The sequence below is a fragment of the Lithobates pipiens genome, unplaced genomic scaffold (genome assembly GCF_037356315.1).
Source record: "Lithobates pipiens isolate NorthernLeopardFrog02 unplaced genomic scaffold, aLitPip1_a1.2 Scaffold_157, whole genome shotgun sequence".
Classification (NCBI taxonomy): Eukaryota; Metazoa; Chordata; class Amphibia; order Anura; family Ranidae; genus Lithobates; species Lithobates pipiens.
This window is the reverse complement of record NW_027507746.1, coordinates 2,078,165-2,094,775: the sequence shown is the minus strand read 5'-3', so window position 1 is coordinate 2,094,775 and position 16,611 is coordinate 2,078,165. Positions and strand designations below refer to the sequence as shown.

Sequence of the window (16,611 nt, the reverse complement as noted above, 5' to 3'; positions counted from 1 at the left end):
AGTCTGCCATGCATTCAAAAATGTGCAGAAGCAAATTAATAATAACACAAGTGTGACGCACATTGTCGCACATTTATGAAACGCACAGCAAAGCATGGATTTTCTTGCAGGTTGCTGTGCAGTTGTACAGATGTGAATGAATGGAAACGTATTTACAACTGACGGCAACCCGCAAGAAAACGCATGATTTTCTGCGTGTTTTGTGTGGCAACGCACATCACACTTGTGTTGCCATTCATCTGCATCTTCATATTTCTGAACGCACGCCAAGAAAACGCATGCTTTGCTGTGCATTTTGAAAATGTGTAACAACACACGCTGCACTTGTGATACCATTCGTTGGCGTCTGAACGTTTCTGAATGCCCGGCAACCTGCAGGAAAACGCATGCTTTGCCACACGTTTTGGAAACATGCATCGCGCTCGCCTTGCCATCTTTGCAGTACAAGCGTGACGCACGGTCGCAGCACATTTCTGAAACGTGCGGCAAAGCACACAATTTCTGGCGGTTGATGTGCATTCAGAATCATGCAGATGTAAATGCAGCCTGATTGTTAATGACGCCCCAATCACGGTTATCAGACACATGTTTTGTCATGTGATAAAACACGCTATAAACACGGATCATCAAAGTCACATAGGAATGCTTCTCAGTAAAGTCACTTTGAAGTCGCACCTGGTCGCCGGGAAGTTGTAGAGCAAAGTCAAGCTGGAAGTGGCTGCGACTTTCATGTTGTGCTGTGTGAACCAGAGCTAAATGGTGGTTCCCACATATCACCTTCTACACAACTTCTGGGAACAATCACATCATTTACATCGCATTAACCCTTTCCCTGCCCCCAATTATACCATTTATCACACAGAACATTTGGAGGGAAAGCTTCGTGTTCAGTGATGTGGGGGAGGGAAATAATGTCAGGGGTGTGACATCATCATCCCAACACTGGAGGGACCAATTGTCTGCAGAAGTGGGCGGAGATGGGAATGTCTGGACTGCATTTTATATCTGGAACCAAAGTGGTGTTCCAGGATTTTCCAGAAGCTGAATGGAGACCCCTGTGTAGGAAGGCCGGAGACCCCGTATACATATCAGGGCCTCCTTTAAGTTTTGTCTGGAGTGTGACTTCAAAGACCACTCATAGCCACCAATGAGAAGTCCTCATCAGGTCCAGTATGAGGCTGTAGAGCCAGAGGGAAGTCAGCCATGTGGAAGGGAAATGTTGGGGGTTACATTGTTATTCTTGGGGTCAGAGGTCATAAATTCTTGGTGATAATTATTATCTCATTATTGGATTTTAGATTTGAGTATTGTACTATTTCCAGTAAAGATTGTCCGGGAGAGGACAAAGCAGAAGAAGAAGATTCCTCCTCTTCAGGATATGAAATGAAGTCGGATTCTCTTTCCTTTCTGATGAACCCGGAGAGTAAAATTCAGGAATTATGGTAAGAGAAATGTGTGATGTGCCGTGATGGGGAAATGTGACGTCTTGTGGTCTTGTGATTGTTCCCATCTCTCAGTGTCTCCTTCTATCTCTGGGTGTCCTCCATCCTCACCCATGTAGAATCTTCCATCACCTGTCCTCTTCTCATGTCTTCTCTTCTCTCTGAGGGAATCCTTCTCTTTGTAATCTCATCCATGGGATTTGGGGTTCCCCTTATAGTATAACAGTGACCAGGCTCTGTACATATGGAATGACCATCCATATTCCTAACAAGCAGGAAATAGGATGGAATAGACCCCCTTAGGACTCGCTCACACGTCTGATGATTATGTAGAAGGAAGCAATGCTCAGTAACACTTCTATGACATTTATCATGTGTCTTCATTGTGTTTATCAAGCTCTGAAAACACTATAAGAATGCTGGAGAAATGTCCGGGGGAGGGGTTGATCTTCTAGTGGGAGGAGCCTAAAGGGGAAGTGATGAAGAGGAAATGATCTCCTCTGATATGTGGATTTCGGATTTATTACAATAATTCTATAGAATGAAAACCAGCCGCCATGTCATCATACTCACTATCACTCTCCTGCCCCCTGGAGGACAGATTTCCCGGTCTGAGGATAATACCCGCTTGGTGACTTGTTACCACATCTGTTTTATTTGTATGTGTCACAATAGCTGGGATACTCGGGTCATTAATAGTTTATTAATAATAACATGTAATATATCCTCACATAGAATCACAATATATCCATGTAAGAATGCACAGAGCACCCGGCGACCCTCCTCTCCTTCATAACAGTATAGCAGCGGCTCTCCTAGTGTATCTGACAGGCGTGATGACGTCTCCACCTTACACGTTACGCCCTAGGCAGGGCTTCATCATGTATATTTGTGGTGTTTGTTTAAAATGTGTAAATATTAACACTTTTAGGTTTAGGGAGTCTCACTTCTAGTGCTGCACAGCTATCTTTATATCTATCCTGTAAGGGAGGTGTCCCTGCACATCACCAATCATAAGTGGCCGACCACAAAGTAGGTTTTTTGATGTACATAGTATGCTAAAGATTGGGTGGTCTCACTCATCTTGCTGCAATATTGAGCACTTTGACAATATCTTACTTATATTGTTTTTTCTAACATTGTAATATTCCTGTATAATTGTGCTGAAACACGTGTGGATCATTTAAACATTTTAAATACAAATCCTATTTGTAGGTTTAGGGAGTCTCACTTGTTGTGCTGCACAGTTGTCTTTCTATGTATTTGGTGTTGGATTTTGTGGATGAATCCTTCTGTGTTCAGCTGATTAGTATATATAATTGGAAGAGGTTTTTGGCTGTGCAGTGACACATTCCCTGCCTGGCACTGTCAGTATTGCCGGCTGGTTGGTGATTTTTCCGGCACACAGAAGCTATTGGAGTTACCACACGGCTGTTCTGTACAACCAGAAGTGACTGGAGCTGCTCTGTCCTACTTCTCTATTATTTCCCAGTGCATTCTGGGATACCGGAGCCTCCGCTGTCTGTCCTCCAATGCCCAGCGATTATTGGACATCACCATGAAATGAATGGAGGCGACTGACAAGCGTGGATGTCTCATGACAGCGACATGCGGCTTCATTTATAACACGACACAACGCTACCGCTTCTGTGTGACCAGTACTGTGTGCCGCCATTGTAATATTCATGGCAGGCATGGAAGGCGCTTATCAGGCTTTAGAAATGCTGAATAAATGTCACATAATCACATGGTACTGACACACGTGTGACCGAGACCTCACTGACCTCTGTAGCTACAGACACCACAGATCAATTCATCCTCAATTTTCACATGTCCAGTGAGGTCCCTCCGGTGGGTTTCAGCAATCTGCTCCCCCCTCCCCTCCCCCTCCTCTGAGTCATTCAGTTATGAAGGGAAATTACTGAGCTCTGTAAATAACATGGATTGTACAGTGATCTGGGAAGGACATTCAGGTAAACATGTGGAAAAGAGATTTCAGCTCCACCTGCTGGCTGAAAATGAAAATGCTAATTATTTATATACAATATTTCATATTTACAAATCTATGAATGGAATGTTTTGTCCTGACCATAATAAAGACAGAAAACACAATTCATTCCTCTGAAGACAAAGACCTCAGACAGTTCTCACTTCTGTACAAAAGGCCGTCCCATAACAATACAACTCATACTCCAGAAATATCATCTGTCATTGTCTCCCTTCTGCAGGATAGGAGTTATAAATCCTGGAAAGTTACCCCTCTCCCATCACTAGAAGAAATGATGAACATCCCCAACTCCCATCCCCTTTATGAGTCCTTGTCTGCCATAAAAAGTCCCAAATCTTCCTCTGCCAATGGCTCCCCCTGCTGTGTCTGAGCCAATGAGAAAGGAGAGAGCCAAGAGATCCTCTGCTCTTGTGTACATTGCTGGATGGAGATCAGGCTCAGGTAAGTATTGGGGGAAATACATTAACCAGTTCCTGACCAGCCACCACAGTTGTACTGCGACAGGTTGGCTCTCCTGTGTGAATCGCCATCATCGTATGTCGTTTACGTGTGTGGGTATGGGGGGGTGCACGCCCCCTCCACCGTCCCCACAACAATTGGATTGATTTCAGAACCAATCAGTCTACATGCCCAGGTCAATGATTTCTGGGCTGGACCTGCTGATTGGTTCTGTTGAATGGCAAACTGTCCTCTATATGTGTAATGTAAACACAGGCAGAGGAAGTGATGTCATCTCCCCTCGTGGAGCCCTTTTAGTTTCCAGCAAGCGAGGAGAAGATACCTACTGTGAGTACACCAACACTACACTGACACCAAGATATGTAGGTACACATTTAACCCCTTGATCACCCCCCAGTTAACCCTTTCACTCCCTGTCACAGTGTCACCAAGTGCATTTTTCTGATTTTTCACTGGTCACTGTATTGGTGTCCCCAGTTAGTGGTAGGCCCAGGTAGGTTTAGGGTACTCCCCATTAACCCCCTAATAAAGGTTTAACCCTCTGATCACCTCCCCCGAGTTAACCCTTTCACTCCCTGTCACAGTGTCACTAGTATAGTGTACAGATCTCTTGTCGGGTGACGTCAGTTTTAGTTTCAGTTAGGGTCAGTGTCAATCCCAGACAGCATCAGATTAGTGCCAGGTACACTAACACACACTCACACTATATAGCTCCATTACTAGTATAGTATCTGAACAGATCAATATCTTTGATCTGATCAGGTCTATATTAGCGTTCCCAATAGTATAGTGTTCCCAAAAATGTGGCGTTATTAGAATCAGCCCAGATACCTGCCAGCACCTGCATTTAGCCACTCCGCCCAGCCCAGCCCACCCAAGTGCAGTATCAATAGATCACTGTCACTTACAAAACACAGCACACAAAACTGCAGTGTTAGCAGAGTCACGCCTGATCCCTGCTAGCACTAACAGTTCATTTTTTGTAGTGATTGAAGCAGTCGCTGACAACCAGGTGCTCTTTTACCTGTGAGTCACACTAGCTGTACCTATAAATGTACAGCATTGAAGAGACCTCACTGTCAGATTCAGGCTCAGTATACAAACTGGTATAGAGCACCCTGACAGATAGCTCTGATGATGGGGTACTGGTCCCTGCTAAGGTCAGGTGTACCTGATGCGGTGGCTAGCACAAGTGCCCCGCAGCCACCAAGAATTCAAAGAAAGGCCCGTAGAGCCCAAAGTGCCCTTCCTGATGCGTTTGCTAATCCTGATTAGCAGCCCATCACTTCTGCAGCTCCCGTACCGCCCCCATTCATTGGCCAGCCCAGAATTCAGGTGGAAACAGCAGATTTTAGTACCCTTGACTAGGTATGAGCCGAACACCCCCCCCCCCCAGTTCGGTTCTCACCAGAACTTGCGAACACACAAAAACTTTGTGTGAACATGCAAACACCATTGGGACATGAATGTGAAAAATAAAAACTGTTAATTTGAAAGGCTTATATGTAAGTTATTGCCATAAAAAGTGTTTGGAGACCCGGATCCTGCCCCAGGGGACATGTATCAATGCAAAAACATTTTTAAAATGGCCATTTTTTCAGGAGCAGTGATTTTAACCGATTGCCGACCAGTGCACGATGATATACGTTGGCACAATAGCATGGCTGCGCGAGTGGGCATATAGGTACGTCCCCTTTAAGATGCGGCATTGTGGGTGCCATGTGCTCTGTGCCCGCGGGACCCCTGGACTCGATGTTCGATGGTGTCCAGTGATTGTGTCATGGACCAGAAGAACGGGGAGATGGCTATGTAAACAAGGTATTTCCCCATTTTGCCTAGTGACATAACAGAGATCTACTGCTCCCTGTCATCGCAGTCTTGTCATAGATAGCTCATCCCCCCATAGATAGAATCACTCCCTAGGACACACTTAACCCCTTGATTGCCCCTAGTGTTTAACCTCTTCACTGGCAGTGTCATTTATACAGTAATCAGTGCATTTTTATAGCACTGATTGGCACCATTGTCATTTATACAACAAAATAGTGTCAAAAGTGTCCGATGTGTCCGCCATAATGTTACAGTCATGATAAAAATTTGGCGATCGCTGCCATTACTAATAAAATAATAATAAAAATGTCATAAATCTATCCCCTATTTTATTTCCATGGTTTTTATTGAAGAATTACTGATTACAGAAGAATTCCATTTACAATCTTAACAGAATAAATAGTACAACAATTATAACAACGAACAGTATGAGGTGGTCTTAAAGTGGTTGTATGGTAAATTTTTTAACTTTTACCTACAGGAAAGCCTATAATAAGGCTTACCTGTAGGTAAAAAAAAAATCTCCTAAACCTGTACGGTTTAGGAGATATTCCCCTCGGTATGCGCCGCTGACTGCAGCGGCGCATGCGCACAAGGGGGTTCTCACCGTGAAAATCCGGCAGCGCTCATCTGGCCGGACTGAAATCTCCCGCGCGCATGTGCGGGAGTGACGATATCGCGGCTCCGGCCACTCACAGCGCCGGAGCCGTGATACCCGGAAGAGACGCCAAGGGAGCATGTCAGCTCCCTCGGCGTGGATCGGGCCAGATGTCGGGGCCTCGTTCTAAGGTAAGTAATTCATAATGAGTTTATGCCTTTTGCTTTGCAGGTTTAAAGAAAAAAAAAATTGCGGGTTTACTACCGCTTTAATTGTCGCGGGTAATCTACTTTTATGATTCTTTTGCTCCAACATATATTCTGCTGCTTTAGGAATTACCAGGATCTATCCCATGGTCACAGGGATAAGGGCACCCCCAGACACCCCTTTTGGGGGCACACTGTGTCTTCAGGGGGCACACTCCTCCCTCTATTTTACTTATATAGTCTCATCTACTAAGTACGTACTGAAAATGGAGCCAGGATCACTGGATCTTGAAAGTACCGACACAACAAGGTGAAGTATGAATAAGGAAAAGAATAGACAAGATAACAACAAAAAATAAAAATGAAGATGAAAAGTAGTGTCCGCTCAGTGAAGACTATTTCTGAACAGGTCTCCCCTGGGCTTTGGAGAAATTCTTCCAAGAAGACCAATTGGACTGATATGCTTGGTATGTCCCCTCTCTGCAAGCTATTATATTTTCATATTCAGCAATCATCTTCACTTTAATTGAAACCTCAATCAGTTTAGGAATTTCGCTGGACTTCCATTTGCTTAGGATAGGATAATAGGATAATAGGATATGTGTAAATATGGATCTAATGGAGCAGGGATGATCCGCTGTGTTTAAACTCAGAATGGCTTGTTCCACATTAGGTTTACACTTACTTTTGTCACTTTTGAAATCAGGTTAAATACATCTGACCAAAATTTATGGAGCAGAGGGCAGGCCCAGACCACATGTAAAAGAGCACCTACCTGCCCCCCCAGCACAGATTGGAATTGTCCCTTGAGAATTTGGCTACAACGTATGGAGTAAAGTACCATCTCAGCATAAGTTTCTGATTTAATTCTTCATAGTTTGAGCATCTAGAGTACTTATAGTTGCATTTAATGACTTTTTCCCATTGAGCTTCCGAGAAAGTCTTTCCCAACTCTGTTTCCCACTTTATTATTGGATTATATTACTGAAAGACATCTTTAGAATGAAGAGAATTATATATTAATGTTATACCTTTAGCTTTGGTGTTGCAGGACTGAAGGAATTTCCATATTTTTCTATGATGGGGATATGTGTCATTTTTATGCTTTGAACCAAAGAAGCTCTCTGTGTGTAGGTAAAGATTTCTGTGTTTGGGATTCGGAATTTTTGCTGAATGTATGTGAAAGGCCTTATTTTATCCCCTGTGGTGAGATCTGCTATATTACTTATTTTGTTCTCAAGCCATTTATTCAATGCTATGTTAGGGATTAACCATTTGATGGATTCCAGAGGAATGGGGACTTTGACTATTGGGTAATGTGCTGAACCTTCTAAGCTGATCTCAGGCCATGCCCTACACGCTGCTTGAATTGTGGGGTGGTCTGTGGTTTGGTTAGCTGTAGGTATGACTGAGGCCATGAGAAATGAAAGGGGTGAAGGTGATTGAAATCTAGTAAGTTCTAGTTGCCACCATGGTTTGATGACTGGTTTAACAAACCAATTTTTAATCTGGTCAATAACTAGTGCTGTGAAATAATCCTTCAGTATTGGCAGGCCCATACCCCCTGCATTTTTATGTTTATTTTGTATGAAAGGAGAGCACCTCGCCCTGCTTCCCCCCACAAAACCCAACAGTTGTTTTTGTATTGTTATAAAGAAATTAGCGGGTATTTGAATTGGCAGTGCTCTAAAGACATAAAGTATTTTTGGCAGTTTTAGCATTTTATATGCTGCTAACCGTCCGGACCAGGATAGGTAAAACTTTTGAATTCTTGAGAGTTCTTTCTGGCATTTGTCAATGAGTGGTACGTAGTTTTCTTGGTATAATTTAGAGAGTGGACATGTGAGTTTGATACCCAAATAGGTAATGGACGGTGTGGTCCATGGATATGGGAGAATCTCTTGTAAATTATTTTCTACTCTTTTGTTAATCTTATACCTAATATGTTTGAACTTATTGTGTTTACTTTGTAATAGAATATTCTGCCAAATTGTTGGAGAATACTGTGGGCTACAGGTAGAGATTTGATTGGGTTAGAGAGTGATAATATTACATCGTCAGCAAATAATGTCATTTTATGCTGGTACGATTGTGATGCTATGCCTTGTACGGAGTGGTCAGATCTGATTTTCTCTGCTAAGGGTTCCATTATTAGTGCAAAAATTAATGTGGACATGGGGCAACCCTGCCTCGTTCCGTTCGTGATTTGAAATTATTTGGAGAACATTCCCTCCGTATACACATATGCTGACGGGGAGGAATATAGAGCCAGTATTGCATCTTGTATCAGGCCGGAGAAGCCAAACTTCCCCAATACCCCTCTAAGGTACCCCCAGTGTACTCCATTGAAGGCCTTCTCTGCATCCAACGTGAGGAGCAGAGAAGGCCTTCTTTCTTTTTCCACTATATGTGGAATATTAAGCATTCTCCTAGTAGCGTCTGTTGTTTGTCAGCCCGACACAAAACCCACCTGATCATAATTTATTAATTGGGGCAGTATATTTGTCAATCTGTGTGCTAATAGCTTGGCGTATAACTTCACATCTGCATTTAACAATGAGATGGGCCTGAAGTTTTGCGGCATGTTAGGTTCCTTACCTGGTTTGGGCAGTGTAATAATTGTGGCCGTGAGCATTTCTGAGGGAAAACCAGCTACAGCCGTGGCAGTGTCAAATACCATTGTAGGTATGGTGATAAGATGTTACTAAATAACTGATAATATTCTGAAGAGTAACCGTCTGGGCCTGGTGACTTATTATGTGGAGGGGTCTTTAATATTTGTTCTATTTCTTGGGTCGTTTTTGGTTGGTTCAATTTGTCTAAGTCTGCTTGGGATACAGTAGGTAGATTCACTGATGTCAGCCATCATTGGGTTGGGGAGTGTCTTGGTCATTTTTAAGATTATACAATGCTTCGTAATAATCACTAAAGGCATCCAAAATTTCTTTAGGGTTTGTGACTTTTCTATTCTTTTAGTTTTAGGGTTCCAAATATAAGATATTTTCTGTGTGGGTATTTTTTCCTTTAGTTGGTTTGCTAATGTTTTCCCAGCTTTATTGCCACATCTGTAAGTACGAGTTTTAAAGAGCGAAGCTGGTGGTTATGTTGGGCTATCAGGTGCGTTCTCAACTCTTGCCTAGTAATGAATAGTGCATCTCTAAGTTTTAGGGAGGGGTTTTGCTTATTAATAGTTTCTAAGTGTTTTATCTTAGTCAGTAGCTCGTCCAGTTTTTGTGATGGTTGTTTTTTAAATTTAGCGCTCATCTGAATGAGCAAACCTCTAATAGGGATGAGCTTCGTGTTCGAGTCGAACGTACATTCGACTCGAACATTGGCTGTTCGTCCGTTCGGCAAAATCCGAACTCTTGGTCCGTTCGCGTCAAAATTCATGTGGTGCGCACGGCCCACAATGCACTGTGATGGCGCAGTGCATTGCTGGCTCGTGATTGGCCAAGCATGCACTGTGACCCCGCATGCTTGGCCAATCGCAGCGCCAGCAGCGAGGAGAGCCATGATTGGCCACAGGCATCCTGCCTGTGGCCAATCATAGCTCAGGCTGTGTAGTGCACGCCCCACACTATATAAGGCCGCCTTTGAGGCGGCCTCGTGTAGTGTGTTGGCATCTGAAGCAGTGGGTGTTCTGTGTACCTTCAACATAGTTACACACCAATCGTTTTTGGCTGATTTCCTATCTTGCTCTTGTGTAGTGGTTATTGTCTGTGCCCTGACCGCAGTATACACCACTATATAGCTAGTGATCTAGCTTTAATAATAGAGCTTGCAGTCAGTAGTGTTAGGAGATAGTGCGTGCTGTCTGCGTGCTCTGTACCCAGTACATACCGCTATATCCACCTACATAGCTGTTCTCTATTTGAGCCCAATTGCCATCTGCAGGAGTTATTGGAAGTTGTGTGTTCTTCCAGCACAGCACAGTATACATCTGTATTTACCCCTTTAACTCTGCTGTTTTCTGGTTATTGTCTGCGTGCCCTGACCGCAGTATACACCGTGATATTCACCTCACCTATATAGCTAGTGGTCCATCTTTAACCACCTCAGTACAGTGCACTTACACCCCCTTCCTGACCAGACCAATTTTCAGCTTTCAGTGCTCTCACAGTTTGAATGACAATTACTCAGTCATCCAACACTGTATCCATATGAAACTTGCGTCCTTTTTTCCACACAAATAGAGCTTTCTTTTAGTGGTATTTAATCACTAGTGGGGTTTTTTATTTTTTGTGCTATAAATAAAATAAAACGTAAATTTTGTGAAAAAAATGCCTTTTTCTTAGTTTCTGTCATAAATTATTGCTAATTAGTAATTTTTCTTCATAAATTTTGGCCAAAATTTATACTGCTACATATCTTTGGTAAAAAATAACCCACATTAGTATATATTATTTGGTCTTTGTGAAAGTTATAGAGTCTACAAACTATGGTGCCAATCACTGAAAATTGATCACTTCTGATCAGGCCTTCAGTACATCAGGTGTATCTCATTTCTTGAGACACTAACAAGTCAGGAAAGTACAAATACCCCCCAAATGACCCCTTTTTACAAAGTAGACATCCCAAGGTATTAAGTAAGTAGCATGGTGAGTTTTTTTTAAGTTGTCATTTTTTCCCACAATTCTTTGCAAAATGAAGATTTTTTATTTTTTTTATTTTTTTTTACTAAATTGTCATATTATCAGGTTATTTCTCACACACAGCATATGCATACAACAAATTACACCCCAAAATACATTCCGCTACTCTTCCCGAGTACGGCGATACCACATGTGTGAGACTTTTACACAGCCTGGCCACATACAGAGGTCCAACATTGATGTAGTACCTTCAGACGTTCTTCGAGCAAAAATGACGCATCTCATTTCTCAACCACCTATTACACTTTTGAAGTCCCTGGAGTACCAGGACAATGGAATTTCCCATAAAATGACCCCATTTTGGAAAGAACACCCCAACGTATAATCTGTGAGGCATAATGAGTCTTTTGAATGGTTAATTTTTTTCCAGAAGTTTTTGGAATATGTGGAAAAAAATTAAAACTCATTTTTTTTTACACAAATTGTCAATTTATAAGATATTTCTAACACATAGCATGTATATAGCAAAAATTACATCCCAAAATACATTCTGCTACTCTTCCCGAGTACGGCAATACCACATGTGTGAGACTTTCACACAGCCTGGCCACATACAGAGCACTAACATTGATGTAGTACCTTCAGACGTTCTACGAGCAAAAATTACGCATCTCGTTTCTCAACCACCTATTACACTTTTGATGGCCCTGGAGTACCAGGACAATGGAATTTCCCATAAAATGACCCTATTTTGGAAAGCAAACACCCCAACGTATAATCTGTGAGGCATAATGAGTCTTTTGAATGGTTATTTCGTTTTTGGAATATGTGGAAAAAAATTAAAACACATTTTTTTTTACACAAAATTGTCAATTTATAAGATATTTCTAACACATAGCATGTATATAGCAAAAATTACACCCCAAAATACATTCTGCTACTCCTCCCGAGTACGGCAATACCACATGTGTGAGACTTTCACACAGCCTGGCCACATACAGAGCACTAACATTGATGTAGTACCTTCAGACGTTCTACGAGCAAAAATTACGCATCTCGTTTCTCAACCACCTATTACACTTTTGAAGGCCCTGGAGTACCAGGACAATGGAATTTTCCATAAAATGACCCTATTTTGGAAAGCAAACACCCCAACGTATAATCTGTGAGGCATAATGAGTCTTTTGAATGGTTATTTAGTTTTTGGAATATGTGGAAAAAAATTAAAACACATTTTTTTTTACACAAAATTGTCAATTTATAAGATATTTCTAACACATAGCATGTATATAGCAAAAATTACACCCCAAAATACATTCTGCTACTCCTCCCGAGTACGGCAATACCACATGTGTGTGACTTTTACACAGCCTGGCCACATAGAAAGGCCGAACATTGAAGTAGTACGTTCAGGCGTTCTAGGAGCATAAATGACACATCTTATTTCATTCCTACCCATCACACTTTTGAAGGTCCTGGACCACCAGGACAGTGCAATTACCCACAAAATGACCCCATTTTGGAAAGCAAACACCCCAACGTATATTCTATGAGACATGGGCTGCAAATAGGTACTCGGGTACTCTGATGGCCTGGTGACAGGTACTCGGGTACTCTGATGGCCTGGTGACAGGTACTCTGGTACTCTGATGGCCTGGTGATAGGTACTCAGGTACTCTGATGGCCTGGTGACAGGTACTCGGGTACTCTGATGGCCTGGTGACAAGTACTCAGGTACTCTGATGGCCTGGTGACAGGTACTCAGGTACTCTGATGGCCTGGTGACAGGTACTCGGGTACTCTGATGGCCTGGTGACAGGTACTCGGGTACTCTGATGGCCTGGTGACAAGTACTTAGGTACTCTGATGGCCTGGTGACAGGTACTCTGATGGCCTGGTGACAGGTACTCGGGTACTCTGATGGCCTGATGACAGGTACTCGGGTACTCTGATGGCCTGGTGACAGGTACTCGGGTACTCTGATGGCCTGGTGACAGGTACTCGAGTACTCTGATGGTCTGGTGACAGGTACTCGGGTACTCTGATGGCCTGGTGATAGGTACTCAGGTACTCTGATGGCCTGGTGACAAGTACTCGGGTACTCTGATGGCCTGGTGACAAGTACTCGGGTACTCTGATGGCCTGGTGACAAGTACTCAGGTACTCTGATGGCCTGGTGACAAGTACTCTGATGGTTTGGTGACTGGTATTTGGGTACTCTGAAGGGCGGTGACAGGTACTCATATGGACTGTGACAGGTACTCGGGTACTCAGATGAACTGTGACAGGTACTCGGGTACTCAGATGGACTGTGACAGGTACTCGGGTACTCAGATGGACTGTGACAGGTACTCTGGTACACAGATGGACTGGGACAGGTACTCTGGTACTCAGATGGGCTGTGACAGGTACTCGGGTACTCAGATGGGCTGTGACAGGTACTCGGGTACCCTGATGGACTGTGACAGGTACTCGGGTACTCTAATGGACTGTGACAGGTACTCGGGTACCCTGATGGGCCGTGACAGGTACTCGGGTACCCTGATGTGCCGTGACAGGTACTCGGGTACCCTGATGTGCCGTGACAGGTACTCGGGTACCCTGATGTGCCGTGACAGGTACTCGGGTACCCTGATGTGCCGTGACATGTACTCGGGTACTCTGATGTGCAGTGACAGGTACTCGGGTACTCTGATGTGCCGTGACAGGTACTCGGGTACTCTGATGGGCCGGGACAGGTACTCGGGTACTCTGATGGGCCGGGACAGGTACTCGGGTACTCTGATGGGCCGGGACAGGTACTCGGGTACCCTGATGTGCCGGGACAGGTACTCGGGTACCCTGATGTGCCGTGACAGGTACTCGGGTACCCTGATGTGCCGTGACAGGTACTCGGGTACCCTGATGTGCCGTGACAGGTACTCGGGTACCCTGATGTGCCGTGACAGGTACTCAGGTACTCTGATGTGCAGTGACAGGTACTCGGGTACTCTGATGTACCGTGACAGGTACTCGGGTACTCTGATGGGCCGGGACAGGTACTCGGGTACTCTGATGGGCCGGGACAGGTACTCGGGTACTCTGATGGGCCGGGACAGGTACTCGGGTACTCTGATGGGCCGGGACAGGTACTCAAATACTCTGATGGGCTGTGACAGGTACTCTGATGGACTGTGATTGACAGGTACTATGAGGGGTGGTGACAGGTCCTCTTTATTGGGGGGGGGCAATCAGTATGTTTGGTGTACACTGTATGCGGTAACGAGATGTTACGATCGGTGTGTGAGGAGGAGAACCCGGTAACATCCCGTTACCGCGGTTTGTTTACATTTGAGTGATTGGCTGTGATCCTTTCACAGCCGATCACGTGGGTAAACAGCCGGCCAATGGCTGTTTACCAGCGTCGGTGACGAGCAGTGTTCCCGGGGAACACGCCGCCACCGACGTGCATGCGCAGCGCGCTTGCGATCGCGCGCAAGCGCCGTGCACGTTAGGAGTGTTACCATCTGTGATCGGCCGTGACTTCATCACGGCCGATCACCTGGTAAACAGCCATAACGAATGGCTGTTCACCCCCTTCGGTGGCGAGCGGTGTCTCCGTGACGCGCCGCCACCGAAGAAACAGGGATGCGCGCGCACGATCGCGCGCATTCCCTGTTTAAACGGGAGGCCGTCATATGACGGCCTCCCGCCACAATAGGTGCACCGCCTGGCCGTCATTTGACGGCCGGCGGTCGACAACTAGTTAATAATAGAGCTTGCAGTCAGTAGTGTCAGGAGATGCGTGCTGTCTGCGTGCTCTGTACCCAGTACATACCGCTATAATCCACCTACATAGCTGTTCTCTATTTGGGCCCAATTGTCATCTGCAGGAGTTATTGGAAGTTGTGTGTGCTTCCAGCACAGCACAGTATACATCTGTATATACCCCTTTATCTCTGCTGTTTTCTGGTTATTGTCTGCATGCCCTGACCGCAGTATACACCGTGATATTCACCTCACCTATATAGCTAGTGGTCCATCTTTAATAATAGAGCTTGCAGTCAGTAGTGTCAGGAGATAGTGCGTGCTGTCTGTGTGCTCTGTACCCAGTACATACCGCTATAATCCACCTACATAGCTGTTCTCTATTTGGGCCCAATTGTCATCTGCAGGAGTTATTGGAAGTTGTGTGTGCTTCCAGCACAGCACAGTATACATCTGTATATACCCCTTTATCTCTGCTGTTCTATAAAAAAGGCATCTGCAGGAGTTAGTGGGTGTTGTGTGCCTCTAGCACAATATAAACTACCCAACTACTGTTTTACCCAACTCCCTTCAGGCCATTACCATGTCTGGAAGGCCAGCAAGGAGAGGCAGACAGGCGCGAGCCGATAAAAGAGGGCAAGCAGGCTCTGTGTCTAGAGACAACAGTGCTGGTCGTGGACGCGGTGCATTGTCATCAGCACGTGGCCATGGGACATGCTTGTCCTTCTTTTCTGCAGCTGGACATGTTGAACCGCAACATGCCAACGACTTGGTAGAGTGGATGACCAAGCCCTCTTCATCCTCCTCATCCTCTCTCACCCAGTCTCAGGGTAGTAGCAAAGCAGCTGCCAACGCATCGTCTTCCCTCCTCTCAATGTCATCATCAGTGACTCCTTCCCTAGACCCACCACGTCCTCCTGAGGAGTCTCCTGAACTCTTTGAGCACAGTGTTGGGTACATGCTCCAGGAGGATGCCCAGTGTTTGGTGGGCTCTGATGATGACACTCAGCTAGAGGAAGGCAGTAGCGTGAGCGCAGAGAGAGGGGATGCTCAAGAAGGACAGCAATCTGGCAGTTATGTTCCACAAGCTGCAGCATACTGCCAGGTTTGCTACAGTGATGAAGAGGGAGGGGATGATGAGGGCACTGACTCCACGTGGGTGCCTGGAAGGAGGGAGGAGGAGGAGGAGGAGGAGGCACATGTCCAACGAGGCAGGATGCCCTCCGGGGGCCAGCTTAGGGGCAGTACACCGACTGAATCACACCGCAGAGCTCCGCCTGCGCAGAGCGCTTCCTCTGCGCGTTATTCTGAAAGTTCTTTGGTGTGGGCCTTTTTTGAGACGAGTGCATCAGATCGCACCGCTGCTATTTGCAACATATGTCTCAAGCGTATCTCACGTGGCCAAAACATCAGCCGCTTGGGCACCACATGCTTGACCAGACATATGTTGACCTGCCATGCAGCTTGTTGGCAAGCATACCTCAAAGACCCACACCAAAGAACAAAGCAGACCTCTCCTTGCTCCTCATCAGCTGGCATCTCCAACCCCACTAGACCTTCATTCCTCTCTGAAACCTGCTCTGAGAGGAATGAAGGTGTAGAATTAGGTGTGTCACAGCCAAGTGCTTCCGGGAACTCTGCTAGTGGTACATCCACGTCCGATTATAGCAGGCAAATGTCCCTGCCCCAGCTGCTGGACCGGCGGAAGAAGTTTACTCCCAGCCATCCA

The 16,611-nt window shown here is 45.1% G+C and overlaps 1 protein-coding gene across 6 annotated transcripts in view; it reads left to right on the top strand.

Moving 5' to 3' along the window:
• Window positions 1-16,611, top strand: part of LOC143981458 (NACHT, LRR and PYD domains-containing protein 3-like) — a 156,632-nt gene that overhangs the window by 87,957 nt on the left and 52,064 nt on the right. For all 6 annotated transcript variants that reach the window (XM_077479329.1, XM_077479334.1, XM_077479332.1 and 3 more), the window contains one exon: window positions 1,299-1,442. In XM_077479329.1, the coding sequence (XP_077335455.1) occupies window positions 1,299-1,442 (144 nt within the window). The remainder of the gene's footprint in view (window positions 1-1,298; window positions 1,443-16,611) is intronic.